At 44.2% G+C, this 19,668-nt stretch overlaps 1 protein-coding gene across 1 annotated transcript in view; it reads left to right on the forward strand.

The window, feature by feature from the left end:
- cog5 (component of oligomeric golgi complex 5) overlaps positions 1-19,668 on the forward strand; it is a 108,315-nt gene that overhangs the window by 45,015 nt on the left and 43,632 nt on the right. The window contains 1 exon segment of the mRNA XM_056275577.1: positions 12,962-13,092. Coding sequence (XP_056131552.1) covers positions 12,962-13,092 — 131 coding nt within the window.

The following is a 19,668-nucleotide window of genomic DNA, read 5'->3' on the forward strand; positions in this document are numbered from 1 at the left end:
GCACTGGGTGGTAGTGAAGAGTTGCCAGATGGCTGGAAAACCACTGCAGAAATAGTGAGGGAGACAGCTAGGAAGGTACTTGGTGTGTCATCAGGACAGAGGAAGGAAGACAAGGAGACTTGGTGGTGGGATGAGGAAGTACAGCAAATTATACAGAGAAAAAGGTTGGCAAAGAAGAAGTGGGATAGTCAGAGAGATGAAGAAAGTAGACAGGAGTACAAGGAGATGCAGCGTAAAGCAAAGAGAGAGGTGGCAAAGGCAAAGGAAAAGGCGTATGGTGAGTTGTATGACAGATTAGACACTAAGGAAGGAGAAAAGGACTTGTACCGATTGGCTAGACAGAGGGACCAAGCTGCAAAGGATGTGCAGCAAGTTAGGGCGATCAAGGATAGAGATGGAAATGTGCTGACAAGCGAGGAGAGTGTGCTAAGAAGGTGGAAGGAATACTTTGAGGGGCTGATGAATGAAGAAAATGAGAGAGAGAGAAGGTTGGATGATGTAGGGATAGTGAATCAGGAAGTTCAGCGGATTAGCAAGGAGGAAGTGAGGGCAGCTATGAAGAGGATGAAGAATGGAAAGGCAGTTGGTCCTGATGACATACCTGTGGAGGCATGGAGATGTTTAGGAGAGATGGCAGTGGAGTTTCTAACTAGATTGTTTAACACAATCCTGGAAAGTGAGAGGATGCCTGAGGAGTGGAGAAGAAGCATACTGGTACCGATTTTCAAGAACAAGGGCGATGTGCAGAACTGTAACAACTACAGAGGTATAAAGTTGATCAGCCACAGCATGAAGATTTGGGAAAGAGTAATAGAAGCTAGGTTAAGAGGAGAGGTGACGATCAGCGAGCAGCAGTATGGTTTCATGCCACGAAAGAGCACCACAGATGCGATGTTTGCTTTGAGAATGTTGATTGAGAAGTATAGAGAAGGCCAGAAAGAGTTGCATTGTGTCTTTGTAGATTTAGAGAAAGCTTATGACAGAGTACCGAGAGAGGAGGTGTGGTATTGTATGAGGAAGTCAGGAGTTGCAGAGAAGTATGTAGGAGTGGTGCAGGATACGTATGAGGGAAGTGTGACAATGGTGAGGTGTGCGGTTGGAATGACGGATGGGTTCAAGGTGGAGGTGGGATTACATCAAGGATCGGCTCTTAGCCCTTTCTTGTTTGCAATGGTGATGGACAGGTTGACGGACAAGATCAGGCAGGAGTCTCCATGGACGATGATGTTCGCGGATGACATTGTGATCTGTAGTGAGAGTAGGGTGCAGGTTGAGGAGAGCCTGGAGAGGTGGAGGTATGCACTAGAGAGAAGAGGAATGAAAGTCAGTAGGAGCAAGACGGAATACCTATGCGTGAATGAGAGAGAGGACAGTGGAATGGTCAGGATGCAAGGAGTGGAGGTGACAAAGACGTCTGAGTTTAGATACTTGGGGTCAACTGTCCAAAGTAACGGGGAGTGCAGTAGAGAGGTGAAAAAGAGAGTGCAGGCAGGTTGGAGTGGGTGGAGAAGTGTGTCAGGAGTGATTTGCGACAGAAGGGTACCAGCAAGAGTTAAAGGGAAAGTTTACAAGATGGTTGTGAGACCAGCTATGTTATATGGTTTGGAGACAGTGGCACTGACGAAAAGACAGGAGGCGGAGCTGGAGGTGGCAGAGTTGAAGATGCTAAGATTTTCACTGGGAGTAACGAAGAAGGACAGGATTAGGAACGATTATATTAGAGGGACCGCTCAGGTTGGACGGTTTGGAGACAAAGCAAGAGAGGCAAGATTGAGATGGCTTGGACATGTGTGGAGGAGAGATGCTGAGTATATTGGGAGAAGGATGCTGAATATGGAGCTGCCAGGGAAGAGGAGAAGAGGAAGGCCAAAGAGGAGGTTTATGGATGTGGTGAGGGAAGACATGCAGGTGGCTGGTGTGACAGAGGAAGACGCAGAAGACAGGAAGAAATGGAAACGGATGATCCGCTGTGGCGACCCCTAACGGGAGCAGCCGAAAGTAGTAGTAGTAGTAGTAGTAGATTCATTAATTTCTTGAACCAATTAATATTCATTTTCCAGTGATCCCTGTGTTGGTAGGCAATGGAACAGACCGCTACGCCATCCGGACACCTAGCTCAGGAGTCTTATCAATTAAATTTAGTAAAATCAGATGTCAACAGTAAAGGCTGCTGATCAAGGCCAATGAATTACGCCAATGAAATTACGTATCCGCCCTTTAAAAAAGCTTACAGTCTTTCGGCGAGAAAAAGCAATAACTTTTGATAGGCCTTTATGTTTAAAATACTGGCCAGTTGGTTTATCACACCACCATGGTCTTTATCAGGACAAGGGAACCTACTGACAACTAGTGGGATGTCCATTTTTCCAATGGACAACCTTGAGGTGCCGAATCATGGTTAAAGAAATGATGGAGTCTGTTCTAAGGGTGAGTCCAGGCATGAGTCATCCAAATTATTTAGGATACCATAAGGAGAACCTCAATGAATTTCCAGCCCCAAAGCATCAAGGCATTGCACCTGATTTAGCATGGAGTTATAATCCACCCAACACAAGTTTCCTTTTTGTATTATAGTTAATGGCAGAGGGCTCTCAAAGTGAAATAGCTGCATTTTAAATTTAGAATTTCTTGAAGAAATTAAGATAGCAAAGCAAAATAATGTTTATCACCATGAAATGTTGCTCAGAATATTTTCCCCTTTTTTAATTTTAGCCAAATTTTAATCTGTGTTACAAAATCAGCGCTAAAATCGATCGTTGGCCTGCTCCTGGCTGTGTTGATGGTCCACTGCAAATTGCCTCAACACAGCGTTGCATGAAGATGTGAAAAAGATTCGAGTTTTTCATTTATGGATTACCAAAAGTAAATGTAAACCCAAAAGCTCTTGACATATTTTATTTTAATTTTTTTTAATTGGACCCAGTGGGTGTGAAGAGATAATCGCCGTCAAGCAAACAAGGCATCAGTAGGTGGCTAGCAGAATAGTCTGTTAGATGAGAATGTGGAAATACAGAGAAAAGCCTTGGGAACGCCAGTATAGTTTATCAGTTGCATGCATGGAGATGCACACGTGGACACACACACACACACACACACACACACACACAGCTACATAGTCATATTTGGTTTACTCGTGACATATTACAGTTTGGCAATTGCACGGCTCCCTGTTCTTCTTCTCTTCAGATGTTATGATTAGCAAGCTATTTCAGGCTGCCCTTTACTTTGAAACCCCCCACCCCATATCTTTCCTGGGCCAATCTCTCATTCTGCCCAAGAGTGCTCCATAAACAGTCTGGATTGGGTCTCTAGATATTGTACCTTTTTTATTCAGCTTGTGGACGAAATGGCTGTTAGGCGACAGGGAATGATGGCTGTTTCCTTGCACACAAGCCAATTGTTCTCTTGAACTTTTCATCCTGAGTAATGGGAGTTTTATTAATTTTCAATGGTCAAATTAGCCCAGACTGTTGCCAGCCCAACAATACCTTGCCTGGCAACACTGTTGCCTCTCTCCATACTAAATCTCTTATCACATCCTGGATAATAACAGCAGTGAGATATTTTATTATTTCGCCTCAGAATCTACTGTGTAGGTTTATAACATCTTAAACTTTCAAACCTAGGCTTCCTTCATATCCTTAAAAATGCCCTTCTTGGTTTTACATATATGCTCCTTGGCCACAACTTTGCTTTGTCTTCAGACTATCTGCTACTTGGCTGCTATGAGGAAAATGTAAAATACTACGAAATAAATCCCAAAAAGTTGAATCAGTTCATCTGGACACAATGTTAATTGACAGAAACGTTTCATCACTCATCTAAGTGACTTCGTCAGTCTCAGCTGGCTGCAGGTATCCCCACCCTTATAAACAATACAGCTGGATAATGACCAAAACCAGCACAGTTGCATCACAACCAAAACCAGTGCTTTGATATGCAAATTGCAGTGACCGTTAACTAGCGTTACAATGGCCATGTGTACTATTCACGGAGGATTGGGGAATAGTTGCAATCACAGCATTGTAAGATGGTGACAGATGTACTCTTAGTCCCCCCCCCAGTTCAGGGATGGCTGTTACCTCTTCACATTACATTACTTTACAGTCATTTACCCGACGCTTTTATCCAAAGCGACTTAGAATAAGTGCATTTAACGTAGGAAATCAGGAGAACTACTAGTCATCAGAGCTCATCTCTCTAAACAAGCATCTAAGAGCAAAACCAATGCTAAAATAAAAGCGCAAGAAAGAGATTTTTTTTTTTAATGAGTGAATACAATAAGTGCTAAGAACAAGTAACAGAGTAGTAGTTCTTGAAGAGGTGAGTTTTCAACCTGCGCCGAAAGATGGGCAGCGACTCCGCTGTCCTGACATCAGTGGGGAGTTCATTCCAACACTGTGGGGCCAGGACAGAAAAGAGCCGTGACCGGGTTGATCGGCAGCAAGGGCCTCTGAGCGACGGGGCAACCAGGCGTCCCGAGGCACGTAGGTGGCCTCTTTGACTCCCCGTTCAAACCAGTGTTCCTCCCTATCAAGGATGTCCACATCCTCATCCTTGAAAGGGTGGCCACTGGCTGTAGATGGGTGTAGACTGCAGAGTCCAGGCCTGATGAGGTAGCTCTTCTCTGTTATGTTATCCTCTTCGCCAGAGTCTGTTTATTTTCCCTGATGTACAATTCATGGCAATCCTCAAGGCACTTAACTGCATACACTATTTTGCTCTGTTTGTGCCAGGGGACCTGATCCTTGGAGTGGACCAATTTCTGGCACAGTGTGTTTTGGGGTTTGAAAGCAACTGAGACGCGATGTTTGGAAAATATGCAACTCAACTTTTCCAACACTCCCACCACATAGGGAATCACTGTTTGTTTACGCATAGACAGCTGTTGTCCTTCCCCTCTCTTCGATGGCTGGTGCACTGTTTGGGTGTCTTCCTGGCTTTGACAAACACCCAGTTAGGATAACCACACCAGGACCTGTTTAATGTGGGATTTCTTCACTTCCTCGGCTGCTGTGTTAGTGGGGACATTGTCAGCTCGGTGGTACAGCGTCCTGAGGACTCCTAGTTTGTGCTCCAATGGAAGAGAGGATCGAAGAGAGGAGAAGGACAACAGCTGCCTAAGTGTAAACCAGTTGTGATTCTGTATGTGGCGAGAGTGTCAGAACAGATGAGACTATTCCCCAATCCTCTGTGAATGCTACACAAGGCCATTGTAACTCTAATTAATGGTCAAGGCAATTTGCATATCAAACCGATTGCTGGTTTCGGGTATGTGACGCAACTGTGCTGTTATAAGGTTGGGGGATACCTGCAGTCAGCTGAGACTGACGAAGTCACTTAGATGAGTGCTGAAACGTTTCTCCCACTAAACGTTGTTCAGATGAACTGATTCAACTTTCTGGGATTTCCTTACCTGGATTATTGAGCATGCATGTAGACACCATGAAATAAATAATTTTCTTCAGGAAAATCCTGAACCATTTAAATGAGCAACCAAAGGTTTGGATATTCGTGGATTAGTTATTGTCTTAAACATGCCAGTGATAAATGATCAAGAAGGACATTTGTTTGCATATAAATTGCCAGGATATTAGCTTTCAGGAGGCAACATGTTGTGTTATGAATGTTGTCATTGTAGTTGTCATATTCTCCATAGACCCACCTTCGGCCATTACCAACTTTGGCCCAATCCTAATTCCCCCCCACCTGGCCCTACCTCTAGTTTTGGAGTGCCCTCTACTGGGTAGTGGCCCTTCAGAACGGAGCCACAAGGGGTAGGGTTTGAAGTCTTTATCAAGGAAATGTGACACCACTTGTTGCGTCATCACCATCATTGTTACATCTGCTAGTTGCCTGGTTTGCCCACGACATGGTTATAACTTTATTGTACTATATATTTTATATTAAAGCCTGTTGCTTGCTGCCATTGTCAACTATAATAGTAACAAATCTGACCAAATTTACAGGACAGAACAAGACAGATTAATCTATTAACAATAGCCAGGAAAGCATGTTTACACATTGGCTATTTCAGTGTACTCCTGCCCATAGAAATTTCTCCCCTGTGTCACACAAAATAAAGGAATCTTTGTGAATGTTTATGACTGTTGTCATTTCGTCAATTATTTCATTTTTAATGCAAAGTTGACATTGTTTGAGACGTCTTTGTTGTAGCATCCCGAGTGGGACCGAGCTGCTCGATTTGATATATTTCTTGTGTCTGTAGCTCGAAAATAGACATCTCAAACAGTGTCGATTTTGGATTAAAAATTACATTTTATCCAATGAAGCTTAATGACAGCAGTCATAAACATCCATAAAGACTCTTTCATGTTCATGACAGGTGTCATGTCATGGTTATGATGATGTCATGTCAGTCTTATGCACATCCCTTCAAATAAAGCATTACCTGCCCTGCACTGATATTACATGAGCAGAGAAGTGCAGAAAATTTGCAGCTGGATCATTTTTGAAGCCTCGTACACAGGACTGTACTGTCACTCACAAATCATTGTTTACATGAAGTTCGATTGACATCATGAATAGTGATTTTTCTTGAATGCTGGTTATAACGATCCAATGATATATTCCTTTGCATCTACATTAAACTAAGATATTCCAGCAAATTGCAAAAGTTTTGCATGATTATTTGCAACGATATACACATTTATGGGCTTCTTTCCCCGCACTGGTAGCCATGTTCCATGTTACCACGGCTCAGTTCGCAAAGAATTCTGGGAATTTTATTCTACCACCCCGTTTGGAGTCTGCATCTGAAAACGCTCCGTTTGGAGGGCCGTTCGGAGGGCTAAATGACCACTAACCCTCGATCCCCAAAAGAAATGGGACACCCAAAAACCTACGCGGCCACATGCAAGACGGAGGGGTAGGGCCAAGCGGGCAATTGGGGATTGGGCCTTTGATGCCCTTATGATTACCTCCATTTCCATGGTGCCAGTCTTCCGACCCAACATGCTGTGGTTTCAACGCAACACACACGGTTTTATTCCAGTTTTTAAAGCCTGAATATTTGAAAATTTGTAATCACTGGCCATATTTAGTTAAATTACAGAGTTTACGTGGCCTTTTCTGAGGATTGAACTAGCTTCTGTATTCTAGTGTTTGAGACACATCTGTGCCATAATATAACATAATCCCTTGAGAGCCAGCACATAATGGTTGTGTATGTGTGTGTGTGTGTGTGTGTGTGTGTGTGTGTGTGTGTGTGTGTGTGTGTGTGTGTGTGTGTATATACACATTTGCTTGCAAGCATGTTGGGTACATGCATATCTTCAAGGCTGTCATATCAGACCAACATCTTTTTGACTTATGTCAGAAAGAATGACCTATCTTTGTCTCCTCTATTCCCCACCCCAATTGTGTGTGTGTGTGTATTTTATATATATATATATATGGGGGGGGGGGGGGCTCAGCTGTTGGTTTCTGGTCCCAGGCAGGCTTTGTATTTCAGTCTAGGCTGTGAGCGGATTGCTCTTGAATTGAATCTGGCTCCTGTCCAATTTCCCAGTCATCTGTGCCTCAACTCGCCACCTGCCTGGTAATTCTCTCCCTCACTGGGAAGAAGAGCAAACAGCCTTCAGCCTTCAGCCCTGGACAAATAACATATCTTAAATGGTTTGATACACACCCCAAATGCACACACACACATCTTCACTGATATTAGTTGGTTTATTTCCTCTGCTTTTGTCCTTGGTGTAGTGAATCACAAGGTTGCAGAGAAACCTGTGATTCTCAGCACAACAACAAAAATACTTTTTCTAATTAAACGAGACTCGAGTGAATGGCAGTGATACAATGATACAAATGTGTGTATACCTGTGCACTAGAATAACACAACAACGAAGAACATTGGTCATGTATGGAGTTTATGGGGTGGGGGGGGGTTTCAGCTGTCTGGTTCCTGCAACTGTTCTTATCTTCAACTCTCCTTGTATTTTCCCATGTCTGTCCTACACCTCAGTACCTTTAGTCCACTGTTCAGGCCCACACCTCCACAGTCCACACATTCCCTTCACACCGGCTTATGCGCTGCATTCTTTTATTGTATTCTGCAATTTGCTTAGCTCTCTTATTCCTGCAGTATCCTCACTGTTGTTCCACCTGGCCTAGATTTTCTTTCCCTTCTTGCCCCCCTGATGGTGGAATCACCTCCCCATCTCAGTCAGAACTTCAAGGTCATTGCACTTGTGCAGGTGTAATTTAGAATGTCATTCAATCATTCATTGTCTGTGCCAGCTTAACTGAGTTCAGGGTAGCTGAGGGGTTGGATCTATTGCAGCAGGTGGCATGAGGTGTGGTGAGAAACACGTTGGTTGTACATCGCAGGGTCCACACACTGGATAAATGCATAAATTGGATAAATGCATCAGCTAGGCAAAAAATCTGTATGAAAATGTAAATGAAATCATCGGTGAGAGAACAGCACTGCTGTGAACAGCATGGCAATATGATGCCATTGGAGTCATGGAGGGAGAGTAGAATGCTTTCAAAATGGTGCTAATAATTTGTTGGGAAAATTGCCATTTATTGACAAAAGCACATGAATCTCAATTTAATACCACCTAAAAAGGGATGCTGTTGCAAGGGCACATCAATAGTCCAATAATCTAGAGCTCTTTTGGGCTTCCGGGACATCCAATCCATGGATTGAACATCAATCACCAAAGCAGGGCCATAACTAAAATAAAATGGTTGACAACATCAAATGCTTTGACCCTGATTAGTGTTCTCGACACAGAGTCAGAAGCACTTTGTGTTTATTTAAAAACCATAGCCTGGTTGATATATTATCTCTTTATTCACATTTTCAAATTCACATTTGCGGCAGCCTCACCCAGTACCGTCCATGTCTGCATCTAAGTTTGTGTCTTCATTCGATGGCTGGGAGAGCTGGTGCTGTATCGGCTGGGAGAGCTTGGTCTGCTGCGTCCTGTGGGCCCAGGGACCACAGCCCTGCCTGGTGCTGCGCCTGAGAGGAAACATTGAGGTGGTCTGTCAGGACGCAGAAGCGGGGCAGGCTAAGCTAACTGCTAGCCCATGCAGACCGGCAGTTCCGATAACACCGAGGGCAGTCTGGGGGCAGCCTCGCCTGGCGTTGACTGTGTTTTTAGTGTCACCGTATGGAGTGTGGGGAGGTGTGTCGAAGGTGTCTGGCTGGGAGAGCTAGTGTTGGATCGGCTGAGGGAGCCTGATCTGCTGCGTCCGGTGGGCCCAAGGACCACAGCCCCTGCCCGGAGCTGCACCCAAAGAGGAAACACTGAGGTCTGTCTTGACAGGACGCAGAAGCGGGGCAGGCTAAGCTAACTGCTAACCAATGCAGACCGGTAGTTCCGACAGTTATCAGCTGGCGTTCGTTCTCCTGGACAGTGGGGGTTTTTTTTGTGTCTAGTTTGGATATATTGTGTTAGTTTGGATAGATGTGTTCTTGTAGTTCTTGTAGTTTTTGGATATGTGTTTTTGTCTGTAGGTTGCAACGCTGTGGGCTGGAGGAAACTATATTTAGTTTCAATTCATGTATGCAAGTATATGAAATAAGATAACGAAGTGTTTCTGATTCCCAAGGATACAAAAAGAATCACAGAAGTGTGTTTTGTCACTGGATGCATGTTTAGCATTTGACATTTCATTCCAAGCTGCCCATTATTTTTATATTTTAAGCATCTCGTTGTGTCGCCTACCATTAATGCCGTCGTCAGAGCCCAGTTTCATTCCTTTTGGAACAGCGAATCACGGGAGCAATAGAAATGCCGGGGCAAAGTATCAAATATCACAGTGTTATTTTTGTAAATCTTTCAGAATCATTTGCCACTGGGTTATAAGTAATGTGGATTGAGGGCAGATAGTCTGCTGCAGCAGTGATACGATTTTGTAATTCACATTTGAGATGAGGTGAGAGAGGATTTGGGAGTTAATGGAATTGATCGAAAGCCAGATGAGAAATTTAATTTCACTCTGGGATTCAGGCTTATGAAAGCACACTGTTATTTTTCATAAAAAAATATCTATTTCAAGTTCAAAACTGTATTTTAAGGGCTCCACAATGTGATTGCAGTGTGGGACCTTCCGGCAAATCACAGTCACTCCATATATGGCTTTTTTGTGAAATGATTTTTTTTTCCAATTGAGCATTTTGTGCCAGGGCCGGCAGTATCTAAAATCTAAAAATGAGTTCGTAAGTGCAGTGGGTATAAAAAGTCTACACATCCCTGTTAAAATGACATTTTTGGGATGTAAAAAAACGAAACCAAGATAAATCATGCCAGAACATTTCCTATTTTTTTTCCCCTTTTTTTTTTAATTACAGTCTATGAAATTAAAGTGAAAAACAGTCAAACATTTTAGGGGGGGTGATACAAAACTTACAATAACCTGGTTGCATAAGTGTGCACACCCCTGAACTAATACTTTGTTGAAGCACCTTTTGACTTTTTATTACAGCACTCAGTTTTTTTGGGTCAGAGTCTTATCAGCTTGACGCGGCAATATTTTCCCACTCTTCCTTGCAAAAACATTCTCGATCCGTCAAATTGTGAGGGCATCTCCTGTACATGGCCCTTTTCAGGTCACCCCACAGATTTTTAATAGGATTCAGGTCTGGACTCTGGCTGGGCCATTCCTAAACGCTGATTTTCTTTTGGTGAAGCCAGGTCTTTATTGATTTGGATGTGTGCCTTGGGTCACTGTTGTGCTGAAAGGTGAAATTCTTCTTCATCTTCAGCTCTCTAGCAGACCCCTGAAGGTTTTCCACCAAAATCAAATGGTATTTGGAGCTATTCATGATCCCCTCCACCTTGACTTAAGCCCCAGTTCCGGCTAAAGAAAAGCAGCCCCAGAGCCTGATGCTGCCAGCTCCACTGTAGGTCTGCTGTTCTTTTGGTGACTTGCTGTGTTGTTTTTGCGCCAATCATACCTTTCGGAATTATGGCCAAAACATTCAACCTTGGTCTCATCAGACCATAACACACGTGGTTTTGGGAGACTGGATGTGCCTTTTTGCAAAATTCAGCCTTCTGGCAAGGTCTTGCCACCCTACCTCATAGCCCAGACATATGAAGGATACGGGAAATTGTGGTCACATGGAGTTCCAGTATTTCCCTGACCAGTTTTCTCCTTGTCTTCTCATCAATTTTGAAGAGACGTCCTGTTCATGGTAATGTCACTGTTGTGCCGTATTTTCTCCACTTATTGTTGATTGTCTTCACTGTGTTCCACGGTTTATCTACCCATCTCCTGACCGATACCTTTCAACAATGAGATACCATTAATGCTTTATAAGCTCTTTCTGGACCATGGCTTTTCAGTTGGACGCAACCAAGAAGATGTCAGGAAAATCCTACAGAACAGCTAAACTTGATTTGGGGTTAATCACAGTCACTTTAATTGATGGCAGGTGTATCCTGCCTGGTGACGTTGTGGCGGTGGAACTGGATTCTCTGGCGGCAGTTTCTGAGAGGAGGATGCTGTTAAAATTATGTGCCATCATGGACAATGTCTCCCCCCCCCCCCCACTCCATGACGTGCTGGTTGGGCACAGGAGTACTTTTAGTAATAGACTCATTCTGCCAAAAAGCACCACAGAGCGCCACAGGAGGCCATTCCTGCCTGTGGCCATCAGACTTTACAACTCCTCCCTCAGACCGTCAGACACTCGGAGGTAGTGGTCATTGGACTGGCCCTTCGACTTATTTTACCCAGTCGGGTTTTGTTTGTGCTGCTTGTTGTGTGCTGCAGTAGTGCAGTATAGATAGGGTGTTATTTGCACCATGCTTATTGATATATTTTGGTCTTATTTCTATTTCTTATTTTATCTTTTATTCCTATTTGTTTCTGTTTTTTCTTGTTTCTATTTGTTTCTATTTTCTTGTTATCTTGTATCTTGTTAGTTTTTAGTTTTTTTTTTCTTTTTCTTATTAGAGCATGAGCCCTCGGGGATGCATAAAGTATTCTGATTCTGATACTAACTACTATTTAACATGAGTTTGAATGTGATTGGTTAATTCTGAACACGGCCCCATCTCCAATTGTTAGAGTGTGCATACTTATGCAACCAGGTTTTCTTTTTCTTTTTTTCCTCCCTATAATGTTATTGAATGTTTTTTCCACTATGTATGGTTTTTTTAGGTTGCAATTTCAAAAAAGTGGAAAAAGTTCTGAGATGATTTATCGTGGGGATACCTGCAGTCAGCTGAGACTGACAAAGTCAGTTAGATGGGTGGTGAAACGTTTCTCCCATAAACTTTGTGTCTAGATCAACTGATCCAACTTCCTGGGAGGATTTATCTTGGGTTTTATTTTTTTTTATATCACAATAACCTGCCATTTTTTTCCTCCCTATAATGTTATTGAATGTTTTTTCCACTATGTATGGTTTTTTAGGTTGCAATTTCAAAAAAGTGGAAAAAGTTCTGAGATGATTTATCGTGGGGATACCTGCAGTCAGCTGAGACTGACAAAGTCAGTTAGATGGGTGGTGAAACGTTTCTCCCATAAACTTTGTGTCTAGATCAACTGATCCAACTTCCTGGGAGGATTTATCTTGGGTTTTATTTTTTTTTATGTCACAATAACCTGCCATTTTAACAGGGCTGTGTAGACTTTATAACCACTGTGCATGCTGGGATCTCTCACTTAACATTTGGACTGGTGTGGAAATGACTTTGATTTTGACCCACAACCATTTAAGTATGAGACAAAAACTGGTTTTTAATTTGCAAATCAAAACTTTTCAGTAGCGTATAGCAAAAATAAATTTCTGAACATGTCTATAAAGAATAAAACATTGATTAGAGTGGTTTTTCTTGAAGCTCAAGGGGAAAAAAAACAGAAGCACTGTGTCAAATGGAGGATGAGTTTTAACTTTGTGGTAATTGTGTTTTTTTTCTTCTTCTGTGTCTTTCTGTGTCTGTGTGGACATGTGTGTGTGCTTTCTTGCTGAAAGACTACCTGTCCCAGGGTGTGGACCTGAGCGGCATCGAGGTGATCGAAAACGACTTGCTGCTTATCAGCCGAGCCCGGCTGGAGGTGGAGAACCAGGCCAAAAGGCTGCTGGAGCAGGGCATGGAGATCCAGGTACATACTCTCCACACACACACACAGTATTGCACAGTTTCTTAAGCGGTGTGTCAAAGTTGTGTTTGACAACAGTGTATCACACACGATTCACATGGATAAGTGTGTAGTTTTTTTAAAAATGCTTGTGAGTGTGCATATCTCGGCTGAGAGAGAGAGAGAGAGAGAGAGAGAGAGAGAGAGAGAGAGAGAGAGAGAGAGAGAGAGAGAGAGAGAGAGAGAGAGAGAGAGAGAGAGAGAGAGAGAGAGAGAGAGAGAGAGAGAGAGAGAGAGAGAGAGAGAGAGTGTGTGTGTGTGTGTGTGTGTGTGTGTGTGTGTGTGTGTGTGTGTGTGTGTGTGTGTGTGTGTGTGTGCGTGCGTGCGTGCGTGCGTGCGTGCGTGCGTGCGTGCGTGCGTGCGTGCGTGCGTGCGTGCGTGCGTGCGTGCGTGCGGTTGTCTGTTCAGTGTCCATGATGACATGCTGCCAGAGCCCATGAGAGAGAGAGAGAGCAGCATCTCTGGTGCTGTGTTCTCAGCTGTAGCCATGTTGTGTTCTGCTCCTCCCCCTGCTAGAATGGACAGATGATGAGATAATGATTGTGGAAGACATTGCTATCTCTCTCTCCACAACCCTCCTATATCTCCTGTTCTCCATCCTACTTCCTCTCCCCCTCACTTGATCCCTCTATCTCTCAAGCCACCTCATATTCTCTTTCTTTCTCTCTCTCGCTCTCTCTCTCACTCTCTCTCTCTCTCTCTCTCTCTCTCTCTCTCTCTCTCTCTCTCTCTCTCTCTCTCTCTCTCTCTCTCTCTCTCTCTCTCTCTGCCTCCCACTCTCCTCTGTACCTCAATACCTCTCAGTTTCTCTAGCTATGTTCTCAGTGTTCTCACAACTTTCCTCATTTTTCAGTAGGGTTGGGTGTGTGTGTGTGTGTGTGTGTGTGTGTATGTATTATTTGTCTGGCAGGGAGAGGAAGACATCTGTATTATTGATTGAGACAGTAGAAAAAGAAGATACGTCTGTATACATGTCTTAGTATTGAATAAGTATTGAGTGCAAATCAGAAAATGAACTAGAATGTTGAACAGACAGAACTAATGACCAACACCATTCATAAGCTGAGTTGGAAACACACCTGAATCAGATTTTTAGCACATGTTAAAACATGCGTCAAAGATAACAGCCAGATTTTTTGATGCCATCATAATGCATGTTGGTAAATCAGGAATCAGGAACACATATTGTTTCCCACAGCAGTGCAACACAAAGACAAAAGCACCTATCCAAAAACTGCAAGAACACATATATCCAAACTAGAACACATATATCCAATCCAAACACATATATACAAACTAAGCAACAAAAAAATAATTGTCCAAGAGAACGAACGCCAGCCAGGATGACTGTTGGAACTGCTGGTCTGCATGGGCTAGCAGTTAGCTTAGCTTGCCCCACTTCCACATCCTGTCAGACCGCCCTTGGTGTTTCCTCTTCGCGCGCAGCTCTGGGCAGGGCTGTGATCCTTGGACCCACCGTATGCAGCAGACCAGGCTCCCCCAGCTGATCCAACACCAGCTCTCCCAGCCAGACACCCTCGACACACCTCCCCGCACTCCACACAACGATACCAAAAACACAGTCAACACTAGGCAAGGCTGCCACCAGACCGCCCTCAGTATTATCAGAACTGCCGGTCTGCATGGGCTAGCAGTTAGCTTAGCTTGCCCCGCTTCCGCATCCTGTCAGACTATCCTCAGTGTTTCCTCTTCGGGTGCAGCTCCGGGCAGGGCTGTGGTCCCTGGGCTCACAGGAAGCGGCAGACCAAGCTCTCCCAGCTGATCCAGCATCAGCTGTACAGCCATCAAACGAATACACAAACTTAGATGTGGACAAGGACACTGCATGGATGGTGCTGGGTGAGGCCGCAGCAAACGTAAGTTCGTGCCGCCATCTTCCCACACCGGAACTGGGTGAGGCCGCTGCAAATCTGAGTTTGTGCCGCCATTGTGCCAAATACCCAATAGACAGCTTAACTTGTCTATGAAGTTCCTTAGAGCCAAAAAGAAAAGTTGTAGTTTTGTCTGAATTTTGACGCTTTTTAAATTGGCTAGCTGCAGACCTTAGCTAATCCCAATAATACTTCCAGCTTCCTGGGAAATTGGTTCTATTGCATTTCGGGTACACGGAGTGAACAACTTGAAATATTGAACTTTTGTTTTGATCATAATCTTAAGTGCAAAACACAACGCTCACAACGCTACAAAGCACAACCCTCTTTAACAGCTGCTAGTGTGATTGGTAGGTGCTGTGAAATGACCTTTGGTGTATGTGTGAGCGCACGCATGTGTTTACAAAGCCAAACATGGTAAACAGGAGAATGCAAGGCGCTGTTATTCGATGGAGTGTGTTAAACAACAAGTCCAGAGAGTTGATAGGTCGTGTTGTCTTGTTGTCTTATTTTGTCCAACCCACCCACCGGAAGGTGGGTGCATGATCTTCTTCTTCTTTCTTTTTTTTTGTTACTACCTCTAGGCAACATGGTTCCTTCCCTCCTCCAATCTAAGTTAGAGCCCCCTACACACACACACACACACACACACACACACACACACACACACACACACACACACACACACACACACACACACACACACACACACACGTTTTCTCTTTCTCACACTTTCTCTCGCTCTCTCTCTCTCGCTTTCTTTCTCCTTTCCTCCCTCTCACACACCTCATGCAACACCCTTCTCCGTGCTTGTTGAGCCTTGGTAGATGTGTTTCTCTCCCTTACTGCTGCCAGAATAACTTTTGGCTCAAAGCGTCGTTCATGGCCTGAATGTAAGTGAGAGCATATGGGTCTCTCTCCAGAAACACACACAGGTGCTTTTTATATCAGCCCGGTGAGAAGTGTATTGTGAATGTTATATAAGCGGTTGGAGGTTCTGGCTTGGCTGTGTGGGTGCTTGTTTCACCTCGGCGCTCCGTGTGTGCCAGCAGAGACCCAGAGCCCATCTGTTGAGTGGGAGCTCAGCTGACCTACGTATAGATGCAAACATTCAACTGATTTGCTTCAAATCTCTCCTTTTCTCCTCTCCACTGCTGCCCTCTTCTCTTCTCTTCTCCTTTCTGCTCTTCTCTTCTCTTCTCTTCTCTGAAATGAAGTCCATCTGACAGTCATTACCTGTGTTGAACTTTTCTCTATCCGTGAATGTCAGCACAGCAAATGGACAACACAGAGTGCAACGATGCCATATAAATATTCCTCCCATCGATTCTTCCCCTTCTCTCCTTTCATCTTCTCCCATCTCACCTTTTCTCCTCCTCCTCATCCTCTCCTCATTTTCCCTCCTCTGTCCTTCCATCCTCTGATACATTGCTGTCCAACATCCAAGGCTTATCTGTGTTGCTATTAAGCTCCGTGTTACTTTTCTTAGCCATACGCTTCCACAAATTCACCACTCTCATTAACCCAGTGTGAAAAGTATTTCAAGCGACGGTTTTCACCTTCACACTGACAGACCAGGTATGTGTGTATGTGTGTGTGTGTGTATGTGTGTGTGTGTGTGTGTGCACGTGCGTGCATGCATGCATGCATGCCTCCATTAGTTACTCAACCCATTAACCTGATTTTCTGATTTTAGCTTGCCAAATAATATAATTGTTCCTTACAATAGAGTTTTACTCTCTCGCTCTCTTTCGCTCTCTCTCTCTCTCTCTCTCACTCACTGTCTCTGCAATGCATGCTGTGTGTGGAGAGCGTTGTGAGTTTGGCGGAGAGTCTGTGACTTTTTCTCGATTTTTCTTCTTTTTTCCTACTGTGTTTATTGTGCCATTGTTTTGTAGTTGTGGTTGTTCTTATTGTAGTTTGGTGTGTGTTTGGTGGTTGTTTTTGGCGGATGGTGAACTGTGCTTCTTGCCGGGCATGGTGTCCCTTGAGACGCCATCCCTGTCTTTGAGGCACAGAGTGAGGATAGCACCGCGGCCCAGTGGAACAGGTGCTGTTGGCGGTAGGAGAACAGGTAGGGCATGGAAACATCTCGTTTGCCTCACGCATGAATAAAGTGGTGGTTGCATTTTTGAAGGACCAGGCATTTGTCAACCAGCTGATAGAAAACAGCTTGCTCGTAAACGGTGAGTTTACACTCATTTCCCCGCTGGCGGTGCCTTTCCACCCGGATCACCATGTCCAGAGTCCCTCCTTTTCCAGCAAAGTGCTGTCACAAGAACTGAGTCGCTTCAGGAAGCTTGCGAGTGGGTTCTGGACGGTGAATCTGGCGTGTGAGGGCACCAAATTGAAGCATGTTCAGTCTCTGTGTTTATATATTTTGACTCTCTGACTCAAACACTTAATGTCTCTTTCCATGTTAAGCATGAGGAGGGCTTCTATATGGTATATGCTAGCTCCAGGACTATGAAGTGTTGTGAGTGTGGAGATGTGGGTCACAAGCAGATTGCTTGTCCACATAGTCAGCACGCAGCAGGCAACGGGCCACTGCAGTCGATGTGGCTGACAGTGGCGAGCAACGGGCCGCTGCGGCTGATGTGGCTAACAGTAGTGAGCAACGGGCTGCTGCAGATGACAGTTGTGAGCAGTGGGCTGCTGTGGCTGACAATGGTGAGCAACAGGCCACTGCGGCTGACAATGAGGGAGGGGAGAAGCGGGTGGTGGACTGCCCAAGGCTGCTCCCTAGGGGTGGGAATCCCAAGGCACCTCACAATTCGATTCGATTCAGATTCAGAGGGCTACGATGTGATTATAAAACGATTATTGATGCATCCTGATGCATCAACATTTTTGATTTCTCCACATGATTTATTTTTCCTCACTGTGTGACTACTTGCTACTTTGAAAACATAGCATATTTGTAATGATCCATAATTAAAATAAACAGATGGCCTGGCGGCCTGTCCAGGGTGTCTCTCCACCTGCTGCCCAATGACTGCTGGAATAGGCTCCAGCATCCCCACGACCCTGAGAGCGAGCAGGATTAGCTGTTAAGATAATGGATGGATGGATGGAGGTGAATCTACTTCCATTATATTTTATTAATACAGTAATAGAAGAGATGTGTCAGATGAAAGGTCACGTTTCCCAGCATTGCAACGAACCAACAAGAAAAGAAACAAAAGTGTGCCTATAGCAGCATTCTTGCTATAAATTAACATGGGCTTCAGCAAGACTTCAATCACTTGATAACATGAAAAGCTGCCCTCATTCACAAATAAATAATTAAGACTTCAACCAAAATCCTCATGTTATGGGCAATGAGCACAGAATCCCTCAGACAAAATAAATAAATAAATAAAACATTTTGCTGTATGTTAAAATCAAAAACGGCTTTCATACAAAAACAACATAGAATTCTGTGCCAGCACTCATACAAAACTAACGTTTCTGTGGAATATGTGGTAAAACAATAAATAATGGAGAAAATACAAATAATAGACCACAATGGAATCATGGAAGTGCAACATGGCAAATGTGCTTAGCTGGTGAATGCTGGAATGTGTAAGCTTTTGTGTAAGAACAGGAGTTGGTCTACATGCGCCGGTGTAAGTGTGGGCCGCTGTGCAGTAACTGTATCCCCTGCACGTGAGACACGAGCTGCCAGTCATCGGTAATAAAGTGCACAGTTACGGTGACATAAGATTCTGTAGCAGTGGATGTTCATGCATCGCATGTTATTGCTATCCTCCCCGCTTTCCTCAGTGATTCCATGACTTTGGTTTCGTTGTAGAGTGTGGGTATCGCTGTGTCAGTGAAAAAACCATCGAGATGGGATGTTGCACCTCGGCTCCAAAGTGTGCAGCATAGCGCAAAAGCCCTGGTTCTCCATAACTGAGTAGGAATGCAAATCGTTGACAATAAAAGTTGCGATCGACTTTGTGATTCACGTCGCCCTTTTCAAGTTCAGCGGAAGCTTTGATATCACTTGTTCAGTTGTTCTCTGGTTGGCAAGTAACTACAACTGGCTGTTTGTCCTCCAACTCCGGGTGGAAACGTGAAATATGGTTTCTCATGTTTGTTGTGTCTCCAAAATATTTTATTTTAGTTGGACACAACTTGCATACAGTGTGGCTCATGTCCAGGTCCCTTTTCCCTTCAACTTCATAGAAGCCAAAATGCTTCCATGTGCTGGCTTTTAAGCCAGAGGGTGCCGGTCGGATTGAATCCAACTTCAGTTGCTCGAGCTCAGCCATCCACACCAAGGCTGAAGACATAGTCTAGCTTAGAATGTAAACATGATGCACATGTTTTACATCCGTTATTCACCATCCAGTTGGTTCAGTGGCAGCTGTAAGGAGCGTACCGCCCAGTCAAGAATTGAACTTTGAATTTCTGATTATTAAGTTTTCTGCGTCGAGACATAATCTTTTATGAGAGAATCTCGACGTATCTAAGAATCTATTATTTTCCCCCACCCCTACTGCTCCACCTGTGCGGAGTGAGGCTGGTGGCTCGTGCGGCTCTGTGTCTACAGATAATTTATCAGGGGAGGTGATGGCTTAACCTGTGGTCAGGACAGTGCAGAAGATAGACGACATGGGGAGGTGTACAGGAGGCAGAGAAGCTGCCGATTAAAGTGGACAGT

This window comes from Lampris incognitus, chromosome 3, assembly GCF_029633865.1.
Source record: "Lampris incognitus isolate fLamInc1 chromosome 3, fLamInc1.hap2, whole genome shotgun sequence".
NCBI classification, from domain to species: Eukaryota; Metazoa; Chordata; class Actinopteri; order Lampriformes; family Lampridae; genus Lampris; species Lampris incognitus.